The sequence below is a fragment of the Calypte anna genome, chromosome 7 (genome assembly GCF_003957555.1).
Source record: "Calypte anna isolate BGI_N300 chromosome 7, bCalAnn1_v1.p, whole genome shotgun sequence".
Lineage (NCBI taxonomy): Eukaryota > Metazoa > Chordata > Aves > Apodiformes > Trochilidae > Calypte > Calypte anna.
In genome coordinates this window covers 36029517-36047673 of record NC_044253.1, presented here as the reverse complement: position 1 = coordinate 36047673, position 18157 = coordinate 36029517, and the positions used below count along the sequence as shown (strand labels likewise).

General features: G+C 46.6%; 1 protein-coding gene across 1 annotated transcript in view; it reads left to right on the top strand.

The window, feature by feature from the left end:
• KLF7 (Kruppel like factor 7) overlaps positions 1-17866 on the top strand; it is a 47850-nt gene extending 29984 nt beyond the window's left edge. The window contains exons 3-4 of the mRNA XM_008495932.2: positions 10545-10668; positions 16554-17866. Coding sequence (XP_008494154.2) covers positions 10545-10668; positions 16554-16605 — 176 coding nt within the window. The 3' untranslated portion in view covers positions 16606-17866. The remainder of the gene's footprint in view (positions 1-10544; positions 10669-16553) is intronic.
• Positions 17867-18157: the final 291 nt, after the last annotated feature.

The following is an 18157-nucleotide window of genomic DNA, read 5'->3' as shown; positions in this document are numbered from 1 at the left end:
CCACCAGGACTGGCACGCTAATCTAACCCCAGCACGTTCTCTGTTATTCATGGAGCAGACAGCAGTGCAAACAATGACATTTTGTCTCTTTTGAGAGACAGAAATTTTCATCCAGCCTTCACACATGCATGGAGATGAATTGCCAGTATAATGGAGAGTGCAGAGGGAAGGAGTCTGAATGAGCCAAAACCCTCGTGTAGTCATCAGTGCTTCCTAAATTAGAAAACAGGATATTGCTGGTGAGTGTCTGAATGCAAATAAGTCTTAGGTTGAGCTGGCCTGAGACCTGTGGAAGATTAGGCATAGGACAGGGCTGTGTCTCCCAGATCAAAGAGCCCTGGAGGAGATTCCTGTCTCCTGGCAGAACCATTCACACCAGCCTTTCTTGCAGTAATGTACAGGGGAAGGTAGGAGACAGCGTGGGTGCTTTCTGGCCAGAGATAAAGCACCACATATAAACTGACCAGGAAATCGTTAAGATTGGGACAGTGATAAAAAATTACCCTTAGGAAGTTCTGCTGGGGCTTGCATTTCTGCAGTATCAGAGTGTTTTGGCTTTTTTTCTTTATGCATCTAAAAAAACCCATCTATCCATCTAAGCCTCAAGTCTGAGAAATAGCAGCTGGGCACCTCACATGTCCCTGCTGGTTTCTGAGGCCTAAACGGGGTGAGAAATACCCATGTAAATAAAAGTTAGGAGCCTCCATGCAATCTTAAGATAGCCCTTATTTAACTGGAGTTTGTTTCACATTGCCAGGACATCTTATTGCAAATTATACTGTTCTTTCATCCAAAGTGCTGGGTGAGACTAACTAAAACAAACAAATCCACCCTGCAGGAAAACAAATTACTATATTCAGAAGAAAAAGAGGAGACACACAAGAGTATTAAAAAGAGCATTAGTGAACAGGAAGGATTTTGTGATGGGATTTAAAGCAACAGAGAAGAGCTTTCTGAAAGTGCTGGGGATAGGAGCTTGGATGACTTTGCCACTGTGAACAAGAGCAAGGGACTTGAGGGAGGAGTGTGGGTGAGGAAGACCTTCATTCAAGGCTGGATTTGTTTTGGGGTACAGCTGCATTGCCAAATGGGAAAGAAGTGTTTTGCTGTGGGGCTGGTTTGTTTCTGCTCCATCATTCCCCAGATCAACAGCCCAGGACAGCCTTGCTGCTTGGGTTTGGCAGTGGAAATAGGTGGTGGTTTTTGTTTGCTTGTTTGCCAGGTGAGATGATTCTTGGCACAAGGGAGTGATCTTTGCTGTCTGCTCAGCAGCTGCAGGAGAGAGGGTGCAGGGGCCTCCAAAGCACTGGCACTTGGGAAGCATTCAAAATAAATAAACCCATGGGCACCATGAGGTAGGTGGTGCCCAGCTGCAGGCTGGCAGACCAGCCAGGCATCAGCACTGGAAATAATGGCCAAAAAAAGGTGCTTCAAGATAGCTAAAGGGCAAGGTTATGGTGCAGATAGTGCAGGGTGCATCTCAGGAATAATGTTGTCCCTTTCTGTTCTGCAGAATGCCCTCTGGAAAAAGGGTATTTGTATCTTCAGAGAGCCTCTCCCAAAACTCACGTGTCACGTCAGGCAGTGGGTGGGTATGTGCTGCAGTAGATGGCAATGAATGAGAGACAAGGGTGTCCACTTAGGACACTTCTTTGGGAAAGGGGAGTCCAAAATGACTGTGTGGGACCTTGCTTTATCCACAGGTCTCTGGGAGTGACCAGAATCTTTCTGTTGGCCAGCTTGATTCTTGATAAGAAGGCTTAACAAGAATGAAAAGCCTGTGAAACGCTCACCATCCCACTTAGAGACAGGTGCCTGCCCCTCAGAACCCGAGGCTGGAAACTGAGGCTGCAAAAACCCAAATGCTAAGGAAAACCCCAGACTTGTAGGCGTGCTGGCTAAGCTAACAATGTCAAGCATGTGTTTCAAGATAAAAGCTGATCCCCAGCTGAGTTCTGAAAGAAAGGTGTCCTGGCTGTATGGCACTGCACGTTCAGAGGCTTAGCGGGGATTTATTCCTTCCTCCCGTGCAGCTGGACTCTTACCACCAACAGAGAGGACTTAGTAGATTGGCTGGACAATTTTGCAGTGATCATGAGCTGCCATTAGTGCACTAGAAGCTTGCTTTAAGTCTTGGAAATGGGTGTTAGAAAAATACATCTTCGTGTGCTTCTGTTCAAGAACTGTGTGACAGTGAATTTTGCATTAATTTCTATTTGGACCTCTTCGTGCTGGTTACCTGTAACCTTGCCAAGCTTTTCCTTCTTCAGGGTGAAATTTTCCACATTCTGTCTTTTTCCAGTGTGGTTGCTGTTTGTTGTTTTAGAAGTTGGAAGAAAAATATTTGTTTTTTAGGAGAGTGTGGTCCTTCAGTTGGTGAGGGGCAGGGAGACAAGAACTGTACTCAGCGTAACAAGCTCACCTAAAAACTTGGCCTGTGTAGAGGAAAATATTCTGAGTAGAAGACTTTTATATGTGAATATCTGGATAAAAATTGACTGGAAGGGACTAAGCTATGATTTTTTATAAACTGACTTTCAACCCTGTGGCCCATGCAATTCAATTTTATCATTAATTATGTGCAGACCCCATATAATCCCAAAGGCAATTCTTTCCCTGGCCTTGAATGTGTGTTTGGAAATGTGTTTCATGCAGAAAACCTCTTTGTTTTTCAGAATTTTTATCCTGATGATGCAGATTCACCCAGCCATGTCACTCCCAAATCAAATCCAGTCTCTGAATGAATGAAAGTGTCCTGAGTCTTCTTTCTTTCTCTTTTTGTTGTTGACAAAACCAGGAAACAGAAAAGAATGTATGTTGTTTTCCTCTTGTGCTTTATTCCTGTGCTGTCTCTGCCAGGCTGTATAATTATTTTTTTTTAATCTTTCTCTGATTTTTCAGTGGCAAAAGGGAGAAACTGAAGTGACACTTCAGTGGTGAAAAAGAGCAGCACTGACAGAATTTGCAAAAATATAGAGTAAAACCATTAGAAATGTTAACATTTGGAAAAAAGGGATGTCTGCTCCTCTTTTTTTTTTTTTTTTTTAATTGGTTCTGCCTCATATTTTACCAGGAATATTTGCCTGTATATTTTATATTTGCCTGTATATTTTGCCTGGGATATCTCAAACTCTTGGCCTGAAATGTGGGTGTGCAGAGAGCCCATCTCTGAGACACTGCTCCAGCCTCTGTGCCGTGTCCCACAAAGGGCTGTCTTTGTTATTCATCCTTTGGGGCAATTTAGGAAAAAAACAAAGCCAAAAAAAAATGTATTTCAGGGTTCTGGAGAAACCTGCCCCAGTGAACAGCCTTTTTTTCATCCATGCCTTCTGCCACTGCTCCCTCGCCTTGCACCTTTGAGCTCGCAGAGCTCGGCTGAACCCGAAACTAAAAGCCATTATTAGATGAGATTTTTTTTTTTTTTTTTTAAGTTCTTGCCACTCCTCTGGGGACCCAAGTAATGGCAGCTTGCAGCAGCAGAGAATGTGTAATTAGGGCAGGCAGCGAGGCCTCTGCTGATGGGGAGAAGCAGGAGGAGAAGAGAGGAGGGGAGCTGCACGCCCGCTGTTACCAGGAGACCCCGGCACAAAATGCATGAGATGCAGGGTGCTAATGGGCCAGCCCCGCCTGGGTACCAGCAACCTGCTGCACAGCTGTTTCTGCCCTCCAGTTGCCAGGCAACCACACCTTTATTTTTTCTTCTTCTTCTTTTTTAATTCCCCCCCTCCTCACTCTCTCATCCTGGAGGTTTAATTGGGTGGTGTTGCTGCCGGGTGCTGCTCGGCTGCCATCCCTGGGGCTGCGGGAAGGCTGTGCCGGCCATTAACGGGGCAGGAGTCTGGGTTGTGTGTCCTACCTCCAGCCCCACCAGCCAGGAGGTTCCTCTGGAGGAGCTTTTGGAAAGGAAAAGTGGCATTTGGAAGGTTCTGGGTGTGGAAGTCTTGCATAGGCCCAGAGAGAAAAACCGTGGGGTTCCTCCCCTCTGTCAGTGCTGGGCAGTGTCCTCTTGAGTGGTCAATGGAGAATTCCCATTCCTGCTCCTTTTCTCTGCTTTTCAGATCATCTTTGTGGGCATATGTGTTAGGTGCCTGCGTGGGGGTAAGATATAATGCTGCAAAAATTAATTTCTTTTCATGTCCCCAGTGGCCACATGCTGAAGAGTGCTGCTGGCTGGGTAGGCAAGCTTTGGCAAGGCCCTTAGGAACTAACGCGGAGCTTTGAAGTCTGAAGAAAGACTGATTGGACATTGGGTTTGGTTCTTAACCTCCTTCTCCCCTTCTCTAATATAGACATGATCAGAGCCATCTCTCTGTAAGGGCACTGCTGACCTTTTTGGATGAAAGGAGCTGTACATCCTTCATGGAAATGTACTGCTTTTACACTTGATCATCCCTGCCCCTCTAAAAATAGGCACAACCTTCTCACATTGTGTATTTCACAATCCTGTCACATTCCTCTTCTGCCCCATACCATCTCTTGCCAGCTTTTCTCTTATGCTTTGTCACCCTTACAAAGGCTTTTCCATCTTTCCAGCAGGTGGCAAAACTGTGAATAAAATGCCTTTTTTTTCTTTTCTTTTTTCTCTTTTTGGTCAGAAAGCATTGGTAAGGCACTTCAAGACTGACCACTGCTCCCCCCCTTCCCGCCCCTTGCATTCTCTTGTAATAATAAAAATAATAATTAGGCTTTCTATTCTCCAACAAAAATCAATTAGGAGTATATTGAGGAATGAAAGGCTCAGAAAAGTATCTGAAATTGATTTTTGTAATTAGTTTTGCTGGTTGATGTGTTGCACTAGCATACACTTAGATGTCAGCATTGATCTCCAGGGGATGTGTTCAGTAGCCTGCTCTTCCTTTTTTTGCTAAAGAAATGAACTTATTAATCTCAAAAAGAGAGTGATGCTGTTGTCTGCTGACTGGCTTGTGAGCTTTCCTGTACCCTCACCAGCAGAGCAGCTGCCTGAGCCTGGTGCCTGAACTACCATGCAGCTCATTCATGGGAGGAGAGGGGTGACCAGCAGTATTTTCTGTTGTGCTGTGTGCTGATGCTCTGCTAATTAGAAGAATTATGGCTGGGCTTCATTGATATGCCATGGATGTAGCTTGTGAAGCTCTGGGGGACCCTTGGAGATGAAGAGTGCTACATAAATATATTGTTAATGTGCAGTTCCACATGAGGCATCCCATTGTGCTGGGGCAGGCTTTGGTCATAAACTGCACAGCAAATACAAATGCCTGCATGGCTTCTCTCTCTCTCTGCAAGGCTGTCTGGGGGGGCTGCTTCTCACCCAAAAACCACCCTGGCTTCTGGCATTGCTGGGCAACAACACCTGCATGGGCACCAGCCTCCAAGGGATGTCTTGGCTCATCTGGCTGCAGTGGCATGGCCCAGAGCAGCAGGTCCCATAAGGATTTCTCAGGAGGGGTGGTGAGGAAAGTTATTAAAACGCTCTTCTTAAAAAGCCAGGGGTGCTACTTGATTCTTCACACATTTCTTTGGAAAGCTCAGGCCCCCAGAGCTTCCTTACAGGAGAAATCCAGGCAAGAAATCTTGCATTTAATTCCTTTTTGCAGCTGTAATTTGCAGAGTGTCTGTTTCTCCAGGAGCACCAGTCTTGGAGTGAGCGTAGCTAAAGCTGTATTTCAGCATATATATTTTTAGACATTGAAGCTTTTAGAACTGGTTTCACTTTGAATAATTTTTAAAGCACAGATTTTTAAAAAGGAAGGAAATGTTTTGTGTTTCTTTCATAATTTTTTTTTTTGGTCCTGAAACCATATTTAAATAATTCAGGGTGGATTAGAACAGATGAGGATTTCTGAGTGGGTGTCTCTGTTGTTTTCTTAAGGGCACTTTTGCATGCTAGTTTTGGGCACTTCCTTAACATGATATTAAGGAGCTCTTAAAACATAGTACAGACAGAATTAGTTTTTTTCCCCTGGTTTCTTAAAGCATTTTTGGCTAAATTGGTCATACTGCCAAAAGGAGACCCGTGAGTGTACCACGTTTTAGCACAGAGGGATGCCAGCAAACCTTTGGGCTCTCATTCTCTTCTCAGTGACTTCTTCAGGGCTGAGGGCTTAAACTACTGGGTTGTTTTACTCAGTGCCCTGTAATAATCATGTGTTTGTTACAGGGTCAGTGTAAAATGGGGTGTCTCAGGTGGGGTGCAGGGGAGGGGTAAGGAAATAGATGCGGGTGGATAATCAGAGCATCTTTGTTTACTTTTAATTCTGTGAAGACACAGGGTGAAACTCAAGCCTTAAATGGCAATTTTCCAGGGAGTTTGATGGAGCCAGCATTTCACCCCATAGCACTGCCAACTCTGTGATGTTATCATGCTCATCCTAAAGCCTGGAGGGTTTCCCCCTTGAAGCCCCTGCTCTTGAAATACAGGGAATACAGAGCAAATTCTTTTCTCCATATTTCTTAGTAGAAGTTCCTGGATTAGTTTAAAGCTGTGGCCCTTGTTTATCTACAAAGCAGAAGGCACCTGATCTCTCAAAAGAAGAAATACTCCCAGGACCTGGAGGATGTCTGTGGGATATTGGTGGCAAGGAGAGGGGTTCTCTGGATTTTGAGGAGAAGCAGCCCCACTGCTGTGTTTTCTGGGGGAATATTTACTGTGGGGGCTTGTACAGGGTTTACAATCTGGAGACAAAACTGCATTTTCTCTGTTTGGTGCCTGGAGAGCAGAGATAAGAGCTGCCTGCAGCTTAGTGTCTTGCTTAGCCCTCTGTACCAACCAAGGAGAGAAACTCAAGAGTCCAGCCTGACTGCACCTTGATGTGTCACACATGCCTCAGCCTCTCCATTAACTCCAGCAGAGCCATGGGTGGTTATTCCAGGTGACAGTTTGAAAGCTGCTTGAGATGTAACTCTCCAAGCCTGCTCCAGGCTGGGAAAGGGGGGGAGAAGTCCCACGAGCCATGGCATCACCAGCCCAGGTCTGTCAGTCTTGTGCTGCTGGGAGCCTGGTGTGTGCTTACCCCTTTAGTAGTCTTACTGGGATTGTGTGCTTGGCTCTTCCATATTTTCAAGTGATAAATTTCTGGATTTCAAGGGAAAACTATACCAATCATTTGTTCGTTTTTGCAGCTAGGTGCCTGATACTTGAAGTCTTGCATTTGTCTTAGTCACCAAAGGAACAGTGACCTGATTTCAGGGCTGACAAAGCCTGATGGATTTTTCTTATGACTGGTAAATTCTAGCTTCACTATTACATGTTTCCCATAAATTTGCAAAGCTCTTTGGCCTCCAGGTACCAGACTGGACCGGGCTGGATGAAATAAAGGGGCTGGAGGGCCAGACTGTGCTCAGGTGTGCTTTGGGGGTACTCCTAGAAGAAGAGCTAAGTTGTGTGAGGTGCCATCAGCAGGAGCAGAACAGAGAGCCTGTTCCCCGTGCCTCCCAGTCCCAGGGTTTGGAAATAGGCTCTAGAAAGATGAAAGGATTCCCAAGGAAACTGGAATGTGGTCAGTGAGCTTGAAATCACTAGGCAGTAATCTCCACCTGCCAGGAAAGACATCAGAAAAAGCTGAAAGCTGCTGTTCTGGGTCAGTTCTAGGTGACAGATTTGGCTTCTTTTTGGCTGCATGTTGGCTCCTCCGTTGAGTGCGTTTGTGTAAGTGTGGATTTATGGATTTGTTTGCACAGATCCTTGGGTTGAATAAATGTGACCTGAGGAGCAGAGCCTCCTTCTCCTCCTTCCTGGGAGTGGCTCACAGGCACGAGTTTTTAAGTGTGGCTATTAATTTTGAGGAATTAGAGCCTGGAAAAAAGTCAGTGTGGCACAGCTCTGTGATGTTCCTATTTTTAATTGGATTTTTAAGCTCATAATTAATTTCTTTAAAAGGGGGAGATCCTCGCCCTGTAGAAGTGAGTGGGAGTTTTGCCATTGCCCTCAGCAGAGGAGGATTTCACCATCTATCCTTTTATTCTCACTAATCCTCCACAACAGGAGCAGAGCAGAGCAGCCAGGCACAGGGAGAGGATCCTTCCCGTTTCTTCTCCCTGCCTCTGCCAGCAGGGAGGTGGGAGGACCCTCCCTCTTTCCTTCTCCATCCCTCTCTCGGCAGGATAGGCTTTCATTTCTCGTTCAGGTGAGGTGAAACAGCCATTACAGAAGCAGTTTGTTCTTGCTCTTCCCGTGCAGAGATGTGGAGGTCTCTCTCCTCCTGCCCTCCCCTGCTTTGGACTAGCTGCAGGAGGGCAGGACATCCACCCTCTGTGGGGTGTCTGGGTCAGGGAGCCACCTGACATGGCTGGAAAGGTCACCCCGCTGCTTTGCATTGATCTGGTGCTACAGGGAGGGCTGTGTTCCCACCCACCCCCTGTGCTGTCAGGAGCACAAAGAGGTTCTGGCTGACATTTTGTGCAGTGAGGCTGGAGATGCAGAGGGAAAAAGCATCTGCAGAGAAAACTCAGCTCAGGTCCAGGAACACTCGAGAAAGGAACCCCTGCAGCAAGGGAGAGAGAGATGTGGCATCCCATGGGGTCACCAGTATCCAGGCTTGGCATTTCTTGTCTCTCCTCACCTCTGTGCAACTCCAAGCCTGGTGACAATTGTTCACAAGCCACACTCAGCTTCAGTCCTTGTAGTCCTTGTTTCACAGAAAGCCCAGGATGGTGTCTGTGCCTGCCAGGTTTGGCTGGGCAGGGAGATGTTCTGCCTCTGCAGCAAGGCAGAAGGGCTGGCAGGCAGCTTTGTCTCGCTGTCTGCACCCCGAGGTAGGCACTAGAGAGCGTCAGAGAACCGAGGAAGCCCAATTGTCACCAGGGGTGCTTTTACTGACAGCTTCTACAAATAATGCACCGAGTGTTCTGACAGAACTGGTGAACCCTAACAGACACAACCCGGGCTGGAGAAATCCCTTTCCTTTGAGAAGGGGGGAACAGGTGCAGTTTGCAGGGAGGGTGTCAGGGGCTGATGCAGGGGAGCACTGCAACTGCTGCTCTGGTGGCCAGCACTGGTGACAGTGTTGGAGTTACAGCAGAGGAACCAGCCCAAAAACAAGGCACTTGGCTCACTAACAAGAAGTTTCTTTCTTTTTTTTTTCTTTTTTTTTTCTTTTTTTTTCCCCCTGAAGAAATCCTATTAAAAGAAAAAACAAAGGAGCAGAAGGCAAAGTCTGCAGTGAGGAGCAGGCAGGCTCAGCCTAAGTGGGATGGTGTTATTGTTGGCTCAGTCCATTGTCCTGTTGGGCACTTCCCTGTGGTGGGCTGGCACATGACAGAGACATCCAGACTGCCCTTCCTGCATCCAGGGACTGAGGGACAACTGGATATTTTGTCAGAATCTCACTGCCTGCTGTCCCCTCTTCATTGCTGCACCCCAATGAATCTAATGGAGCTGCTGAGTCTGACTTCTCAGAGGACAGTAAACTGGCTGAAACTCCAGTGAATGCCTCAGCCCACACCACTGTCTCTCTGGGGTGGGTGACCACTGTGCAAAGTCAAGTCCACAGAAGCTCACTCACCAGAGCACAGCTTTTTTTTTTTTTTTTTTTTTTTTTTTTTTCCCTACATATTTTGATGCAATTCTCTTTCCCTGTTCACTTTTCTTGCTCTTTGGGCCTCTCCAGTTTGTCACCTTGAAATATGCAGGTCTCCCATAATCAGATCTCACCCCTGTGCTTGCTGAATAGACATGCTAAATATAGACATCTGCCTCCCTGCTCCCAGAAATTTGTCTGCTGGGGCCAAGCAAGTGTTTGACCTGACTGGCACAGAGAGAGCTCCTCCAGGCTGCACCTTCCCTTGGGTCAGCCCTGGAGTTTTGAAGATCACCTTCTTAGTGATGTTAAGAACAAATAAATAAGTATAACCTCTTCTCTGGTTGTAACTCCCAGCTTAGATGCTTGGTAGTGAAAGTGATTTCTTGCCTCCATCCATCCATCCATCCATCCATCCAGTGCTGACTCTGTGGGGTTTCTGCAGGAGGAGAAGCACTGGAGGATTGGTTCAGGGGGCTGGGTGTGATGAATTTCCATGCCTGTGGGTATACATGTGTGCTGAATAAGGAAAGGGGAGCCATGAGACCTTGGAATCCTCCATCAGAAGGTGTTAGTGACCCCACAGATGCTACCCAGGTACAGAGTGTGATTTCAGGGACTGGTTTGCACCAGCAGATGGGGAGATGTGAACTCAGCAGAACCAAATCCCTCCTGTCTTGTCACTGCAGTGCTTCCCTGCCCTCCCTGCTCTGATTCATGTTTTGGGGCAGAACAGCAGCTGATAAAGGTGTGGTGCAGAAAGCTGACTGAAACAGGCTCAGGACAGGCATGTGGGGACATTCTGAGGGCTTCTCTGAAGAGTGATCAATGTTCTGTGAGAAATGGGAAATCAGGTTGTGTGACAGTTGTAGCAGGGGTAACATTTGGGCTGGATCCATCAGTGCATGGTAAACCCTAAGTAGCTCCCATCCCACACTGGCCATGGATTCGTGTCCCCAGAGGGACAGAGGTGAGGTGGGAGGGCTGGGGAGCTGAGTGCTGAGTTTCCCTGCTGCTGACTGTTCTCTCCTCTCCTCCCCTCTGCAGGTGAGAAGCCTTACAAGTGCTCCTGGGAAGGGTGCGAGTGGCGTTTTGCACGCAGCGACGAGCTCACCAGGCATTACAGAAAGCACACGGGTGCAAAGCCCTTTAAATGCAACCATTGTGACAGGTAATGCAGCCTCCTGACCCGGGCTTCAAGCAGCATGGGCACTGGGGGAGTGGTAGGGAGCTGCCAATTCCCTGAGGCAAGGGACCTGCCTCCCTTCTGACACCCAGAGGGCCTCAGATCACTTCAGTGGTGGATGGGCCTCTCAACAACACAGCTTTCCTGTGTCCTCTTTCCTGGTCCTGGGAGCCTGGTGGTCTCACAAAGGCAGAGCTCCCTCTGCTTCAAGGGCCACCTCCAGCACCCCTCCTGGCTGCCCCCCTTTTGGCAGGGTGGGCCTCACAAATACATGGGTGTAGGGCATGGGTGATGGGAAGTGTCTGTGGCTCTTGTGTCATGAGTGCCCCAAATCTACAGCAAATCTCTTGGGGAAAGAAAAAAACCCAAACACTTAGTTTCACACTTAATTAATGATCATTGTCTTCTCTTCACTGCTGAGCCCAGGGCTCCATGCTTCCCCAGGTGTCAGAGAGGAGAGTCAGCAAAAGACAGCAAAGGGCATAATTTTCAAAAGCACTGGAGTGATTTAGGCATATCTTACAGTTCAAGCTCATGGGATCATTTTGTCTAGGATCAGTGATCTCTGCACATTCCTGCTGATCTGTGAGTCTGTTCCTACAGTTTTAAATCTCACCCTTAACATCTCTGATGTGGGAAATCCTCTGCACCTTCCTTCTGTATGGGCCCTGATTTAAAAGCCTGAGAGGTGCCCCAAGCCAGGGGACCTGAAGAGCCTCTCATGCTCCTCTGGGCACTCAGAATGGAAGATCCAGTTCTGCCTGGTGTCACCCAGCAGCTCCCAGAGAAGAGCTCTAGTTGCTGCTGCTCACCGCTGGTGTCTTTCTGCAGTCCTCACTCCCCACGTCAGCCTGCTTGAATGAAGGATGGGCTCCTCTGGCAAACCTGCTTCTCCTTGGCCTGCTGCTGCTGAGAATTTTTTGCAGTTCTACACTCTTTGAATGAAGAGACAAAACCAAAAGAAACCCCCCATGCCCAGTCCCAGCCGACAAGAATTAGGGTGGAGCAAAAGCAATTTCCCTGTAATGACTCCTGACAGCAGTGACAGGGTGGAACAATGAGCCTTCTCCCCCTTGCACCCCCTCAACTGGAGATTGGCAGTGCCTTGGGTGAAACCTGGATCCACTATTGAGTAATCAAATAATGTGCTTGCATCTGAACGTGTTATCCAGCTAATCCTATTTATATATATTTTTAAAAGAGGCTTAAGAAAATTACCCATCTTTTTAATGCAGCACTAAGGTTCTCTGCTCTGATAAGGAAACGTTTTATAATACAATAAAGGCTCTAGGCAGCCTCTGGGTACACCAGGCCAGCAGAGAACATGCGTGGAGAGAGGATGTGTGGGACATAAACAAAGGACTCCATCCTTTTATGGGAAGGAAATTCGATCATTTTCACATCCTGCCTTTCCAAGAGCTTCATCTCCTTAAGTGCTCTTCTCCCCTTGTCTCCCCTCTTCCCGTCCCCCTTCCCCCACGGAGGGCTTCCTCTTGGTTTAGCTTTTTTTTTTTTTTATCCCTGGATTAGCTTTTGTTTGCACAAAATGAGGGACAGGATAAGCCAAGGAGGGACCTCTGGAGTTCTGCTTTTGTGCAAGCACCTCTGGGAGAGGGAACAGCTCTGTTCTCTGTTTTAAATGTAAAGCATTGCCACTCTCTTTGCTTTCCTCTGAAGAGCAAACCAACCATCCTGGCCTCACAAACACACACACAGCCCCAGGGTCTCTGTGTCAGGCCAGACAATGTTTTTTGCAGATATCTAAATAAATACAGTCAGTATTTTCAATTCCTCTGTCCCTTTCAGCCCTCTACATATTACCCCTCCCTACCGAGGTTTTTTCCTTTGGCAGCCAACCCAGCCACTGCAGTCAGGAGGTCTATTCCTGCAGCCTAATGCACTTTGTGCTTTTCAGCTGAACCTCTCGGTGAAGGAAAAATATTTATTGATAAGTTAAGAGTGCTGGGGGTTGTGCACTGTTAAGCTGCATGCACACAGCATCTGTGGGAGGTGGTAGGAGACAGATTTGTCTTTACTCTTCCAGCCAGTTGCTTGCTCTTTGAGTGGCAGTGCCTGTTCTTCTTTTAGCCCACTGCTGTGCCACTGTTTTGCCTGATTTGCTCATTCCCAAGTCTCTCTGTACTACCACCTATTGCAGATGTCATCTCAGGCCAGCACTGAAAGCTGTGCACAGATCTATGCTCAGCTCCTCAGGCAGCCTTGTAGTGTTTGAGATGCCCCTTCCCAAGCCAGATGGAGAACAGTGTCTCCATATTTTAACTGCCACCCTGTGTTGTATCCCCCATGAGTGACAGAGTCTGTAGTTGCTCCCTCAGATATCCTGGCTTGCTGAACAGCTCAGGTGGTGCAGAGAGCAGGGTACAAGTCCCTCGTGCCTTCCAGACACCAGGGATATGCTGGTTATTACTGTTTCCTGGAATTCAGCTCTTTAGAAACACAGGTTAGGGCCATGTTCCTCACCTTGTGCAAGCCCTGAGCACCCCAGGGGAAGAGGGTGACAGGGTAGTGGCACTCCCTTGGTCTCCCTGAATGGGAGTTAAGGACAGGCAGCTTAGTGCCAGACTATTGGGGTGTATATTCCTCTGTGTGTGTGTGTGTGTGCACATTTTCCTTTCTGACAGGAAGCTAAGAGCACACTTAGCTGGAATGAACACATTCCACAGTGGGGAACCTCCAGCTGGTAAGAAAGATGGCTGAGCAATACATTCCCTTCTCAGCACATTTACCTTCCTTCTTTCTCCTGCAGAGGCCTCAGTGCAGAGCAGAACCGTGTTGCTAAGGAGATAGAGAAGAAAGAGAAGGGAAGGCAGCGTGTCTGGGAGCAGGGAATTTATGTATCACACATCACTGTGTGACTTTCAGAATGAGGGTGTCTTATTCCAGCATAAACTGTCTTTTCTAGGAAAAGCTGGGCTGAGGGAAGGGTGGTGGAAAAGGTTGTGATGGGCCCATGTACAAAGTACAGACCTGGTCTGGAGCTGGGAGAAGTGTTTGAGCCAGAGGTGTGGAGCAAGGTCTTGTCTCACAGGCAGGACTAGAGACCAGCAAGCTGCTACTTTTAAATCTGTGAAGAAAGGAGTCTCCTTATCCTGCTCTTCCATTGTCATTGCTTCCTTTAGTCCCAGAAGGAAAAAAAAAAGAAAAAAAAATGTCTACTGATCAGTTGACACTGTGATTTGGCTACAAAATCTTGTAGGGACTGTTTTACTGTTGAAAATAAGTGTCCACATCCATCAGCCTTACCTAGAGATAGACCTAACCAAATTAATCAGCAGGAAAATGTGAAGAATTAGAATTGTACCATTTTATTAGCTATAAACTAGCAAGTATGGTGCCATTTTATTAGCTATAAAAATATTCTAGGCTGAAAGACGTATTAAACACTACTACTGTGGTTACTGATGTGAAACAATCCACTGGATCTGTGTTTTTAACACATCTTGCCATGCTGTGACTCAGCACACTTCTGCCTGGGTTGCATCTACAGCTAAGAAAGGAAAAGCTGTGCTTGGGTGGTGGTCTTGTGACAGCCCTAGCCTGGAGTGCCAGCTGGTGCATGTCTTGCTGGCAGCCACTCAAGCTGTTGTTTTGTTTTGGCAGCCCTTGCAGCCAGAGCTTGCTGCTTTCTCAGCTTAGGCTGACGAGAGAGATGTTGGTCCAAGGGTGTATTTTGGCACCTCAGGGCTAGAAAATTCTGTCTGTGCTGAGCCTGCTGTGGTGACAGCCAAGTGTCCACCCTCAGTTTCATGTCTGCCTCACTGTGCTCCGTGCAGGAGCTGGGAGGAATGCAGTCTTCACCCTGTTTTGGAGTCTTGTCTTCTTTTTGCCACTCTGCAGGTATTAACCCCCCTGGTAAGCTGCTGCCAGTCAGGAGGGAACAGCTGACTTCAGCAGAGCTGTGCTCATCCACAGAAGATCAGTGTCTGGCTTTGTGGAAGTTGCCTTCCTGAGAGCTTTCTTTGTCTTAAAAATGCATCTCTTGATTGCTTCTCTCTGCATGGAGGTGCAGATGGATTGCCTGGGCAGGGGACTTCTGCCAGCAGGACAGAAAAATCCCCTCCCCATTTAAAATCTCTTTGCTTTATAGTTCTTATCTTTCTCTGCTTAGGATGTTTATCCTCTAGGTGTTTACTCTTAGATTGAGCATTCTTTTTTTTAATCTTTGGGTTTTTTTTTACTGAGTAGTGCCATTCATTCTTCTACCTTCTTTCTGAAAAACATGAAATACTGAACTACTGGGGTTTTTTGAAGAATATTCAGTGTATTTCTGATTCTATCCAGATTCTCACAATAAGCCATTTGGATATTCTTCCAATGGTGGTGGAAGCTCCTTTGTTCTCTAAATCTTTGGGGCAGTGAAAAGACATTGCAGGTCTGGAATGTCTGTTCCATGGTACCTTCAGAGCCTACAGACCCAGTTTATTCAGAAGCCACAGCCAGGAGGTGGGCAGCCAGACCTGCTTGTGTCTGGTGCCACACATCTCTTGTTAATGCCACTGTGATGGTGGCTGTGAAAGGGCTTGGGGCTTTCACTCCCACTTCTAATGGGGATGAACTTGAAAAAAAAAACATTCTTGCTTTGTGGCAGAGTGAGTGAAATGGGTTATATATTGAATTAAAGGGAATGGAAAGCACTTGTCCTCCTGAGAACTTATTCCCCTGAACACCCTGACAGTATCTTTTAGGTGTGAAGTGCCTAAGTTTGGGCTGCCCTTCCTGCTGCTCAGTGCTCTGCAGCAGGGCTGTTACAGGGCAGCTCTTCTGGAGTAGTAATTCCTGGTTAACTCTTGGAGGGATTGTTCTTGTCCTGGAGTAAGTGTGTTTTATTCTGAGGATCTTACCCCACTTCCCTAGTGCATTAAGTCATTTCAAAGATGACAGTCACAAGCCTTTGGAGAGGGAGTTAATCAAGAATAGATGCTTCATTTCAAATCCACACCCTACCTTCCTCTCAATTAACTGCATGTTTAGATTAGCCTTAAAACCCAACTAGTTCTCTGGGGTCACCATTCTGAGTCCAGCTCATCAGCATCCACCTCCATGTTCAGGGTACCAAAACACTGTGTTTTCTATGAGGTGGAGAAAAGTGGTTTTGTGGATAAAGAGCAGAATTTGAAAGCTGAAGTCCTGGCAATCTTTTTTTTTTCTGGTTTTACCACACTTCTTGTGTGGATTACAATATCCTTGTCTCCTCTGTCTCTCAAATTTCACTCTTACAAAACAAGTATAATATCTTCTCTTAACATCCTTTGGGGAGATGGTGCTCATCAGCATCCACACCCTGCCATGCAGCTCCACAGCAGAGAGAAGGGAAGAGATGTAGCCTGAAGGGGTGTCTGCCTCCAGACTCGGGGCCACCTCTCCTTCCAGGCTAAAGTTAGAAATGAGAATTCACCTTCCAAAATTGGCATCATGTTTTGGTGCTCGTTTCAGATATTGGGCACTCAAGAAATACGGTGGGTTTGGTGGGATTTTTAACTTTTTTTAAAAAAACCTGTTTTTGCTGAGTACTTGTGCAAAACTGACTTGTTTTATTTTTTTTTTTCATATGCACACACAGACTTATATTTGATTTTATACTGTGGGTACATAGGTGGTGCACCCTTCCTGATGTTTGACCCAGTGAGAAAAGAGAGAGGAACAGTGACAGGAGTATTCTCTTTATCTGCCTAAGAGCCAGGGTAGGTGGTAATAGAGGGCAGTCACTCAGGGCTGGGCAGTGACCCATGGAAAATCTAAGGATCATTTCCAGCCTTGGAAATACACATCTCCTCCTGTACCTAGGGGCAAAGGGGCAGGCACTCTGCTTTCCTGTCTTCATTTCACTTCCCACCTCCTTTGCCTTGCAGGTGTTTTTCCAGGTCTGATCACCTCGCCCTCCACATGAAGAGACATATCTAAAGCATCAGACAGCCCAGCCCGGACCTCACCTGAGCAAAGCCTCCTGAGATGGCAGTGGCACTCCTGTGACCAGGCTGCCTTCCTTGCAGGAGAAGAGAACTTGACCCCGTGTGCTCCTCTGTACAGAGACCAGGTGCTCACGCTGCCACACATCCCATCAAACTCCAGTACCTACACCAGTTCTGTTTGCCTTGCCCCAGCTGGATGGGAGGAGGTCGTGTGGAGACGAAGGCAAGGAGAAGGAACAGTTGCGTGCAGTCCTTCGTCCCTCTTGGATTTGTTTCCTGCTTTTGCCAATGGAAATCAGAGGAAAGGGAGAGGAGGCTTCCTGGCAGGAGAATAGCAGGAGGAGGGGCTTTATTTAACTTGCTTCTCAGTGCAACTCAGTAGGAGGATATGTCGTCTTGAAGTTGCATATTTGTAGCACTAACTTTCTTTTTAAATAGCTGGGGGGAAAACAATGACCTAGGAAAACCAAATCTCAGTTTGGTAGCCAAAATTAACCTCTTGGTTCATTTGTTCTTTGTCTGAGAATTCCTAACGTTCAGTGTGTCAGACTTCTCACAGACACTTTGACCTGTCTTGCTTTTGGTTCTTCTTCCTAGAACTGAGCTATTGAGATCCTTTTAAGTCAATACCAGTGGCCTTAATGGCAGTAGACTGTGGAGTGACACTTGTGACACAAACACCCTCTTTTTTGGCCTGAGTTTATGTAGACTTCAAGGAGGACTGTATTTTTGTTGGTTGTTTTAATTTTATTTTTTGTTTTGGCTATTGCACAACATATGCACTAGGGACTCTGGAAGCTGCTGCCATGCTGGCTAAGTGGCCAAGGGATAAACCCCTGAGAAACAGCACCTAATATCTCTGTAGGCCTCACCTTATTGCCATAGCTAGGACTTCTTGTTTATTTGTTGAACAACAACAAAAAAACACCTTTAAAAGCTTATTTGGAAGCTGAAAATTTTTTTTTCCTCTTTTCTCCACGAACAAGTGATCTTCAGAACTCCTTGTCTTCACCTGGATATCAGTCTGGGACTGGCCACACAGGCATGACTACAGGATTCCTTCCACATCATGTGAGCATGTCAGCCACAACCCACAGTGACTTAGCAATGAATTATGTTGCTTTTCCCTGCTGTTCTTCTATTAACCAATGTAAAGCATTAGACTTTTGTTTGTGTAAAGAGCACCTGCACACGTTTTAATTTAAAGCTAATGTTTTTGGAGGATCTTAAACACACACACACACACACACACACAAAAAAAAAAAAAAAAAAAAAGCCAAAAGTCCTACTCCAGTCTCTGAGTGGGGAATCAAGAACCTCTTCCAAGTACAATGGCTTCACTCAGCATTGGCTTTTTAAAGAAATTATCAAAGTCCTCCTTTTCCATTCCTGAAGTTGATGCTGTATCCCACTCCTATATGAAAAAAAAATGTAACAGTGTGAACGGTGAAGGGTTGGATTTTCCATACAGCACTGAGGCTTTTCCATGTGATTGGTCTAAAGTTATTGCTAGCCTAGAGACCAATTTGGGCCACTGTGTGAAC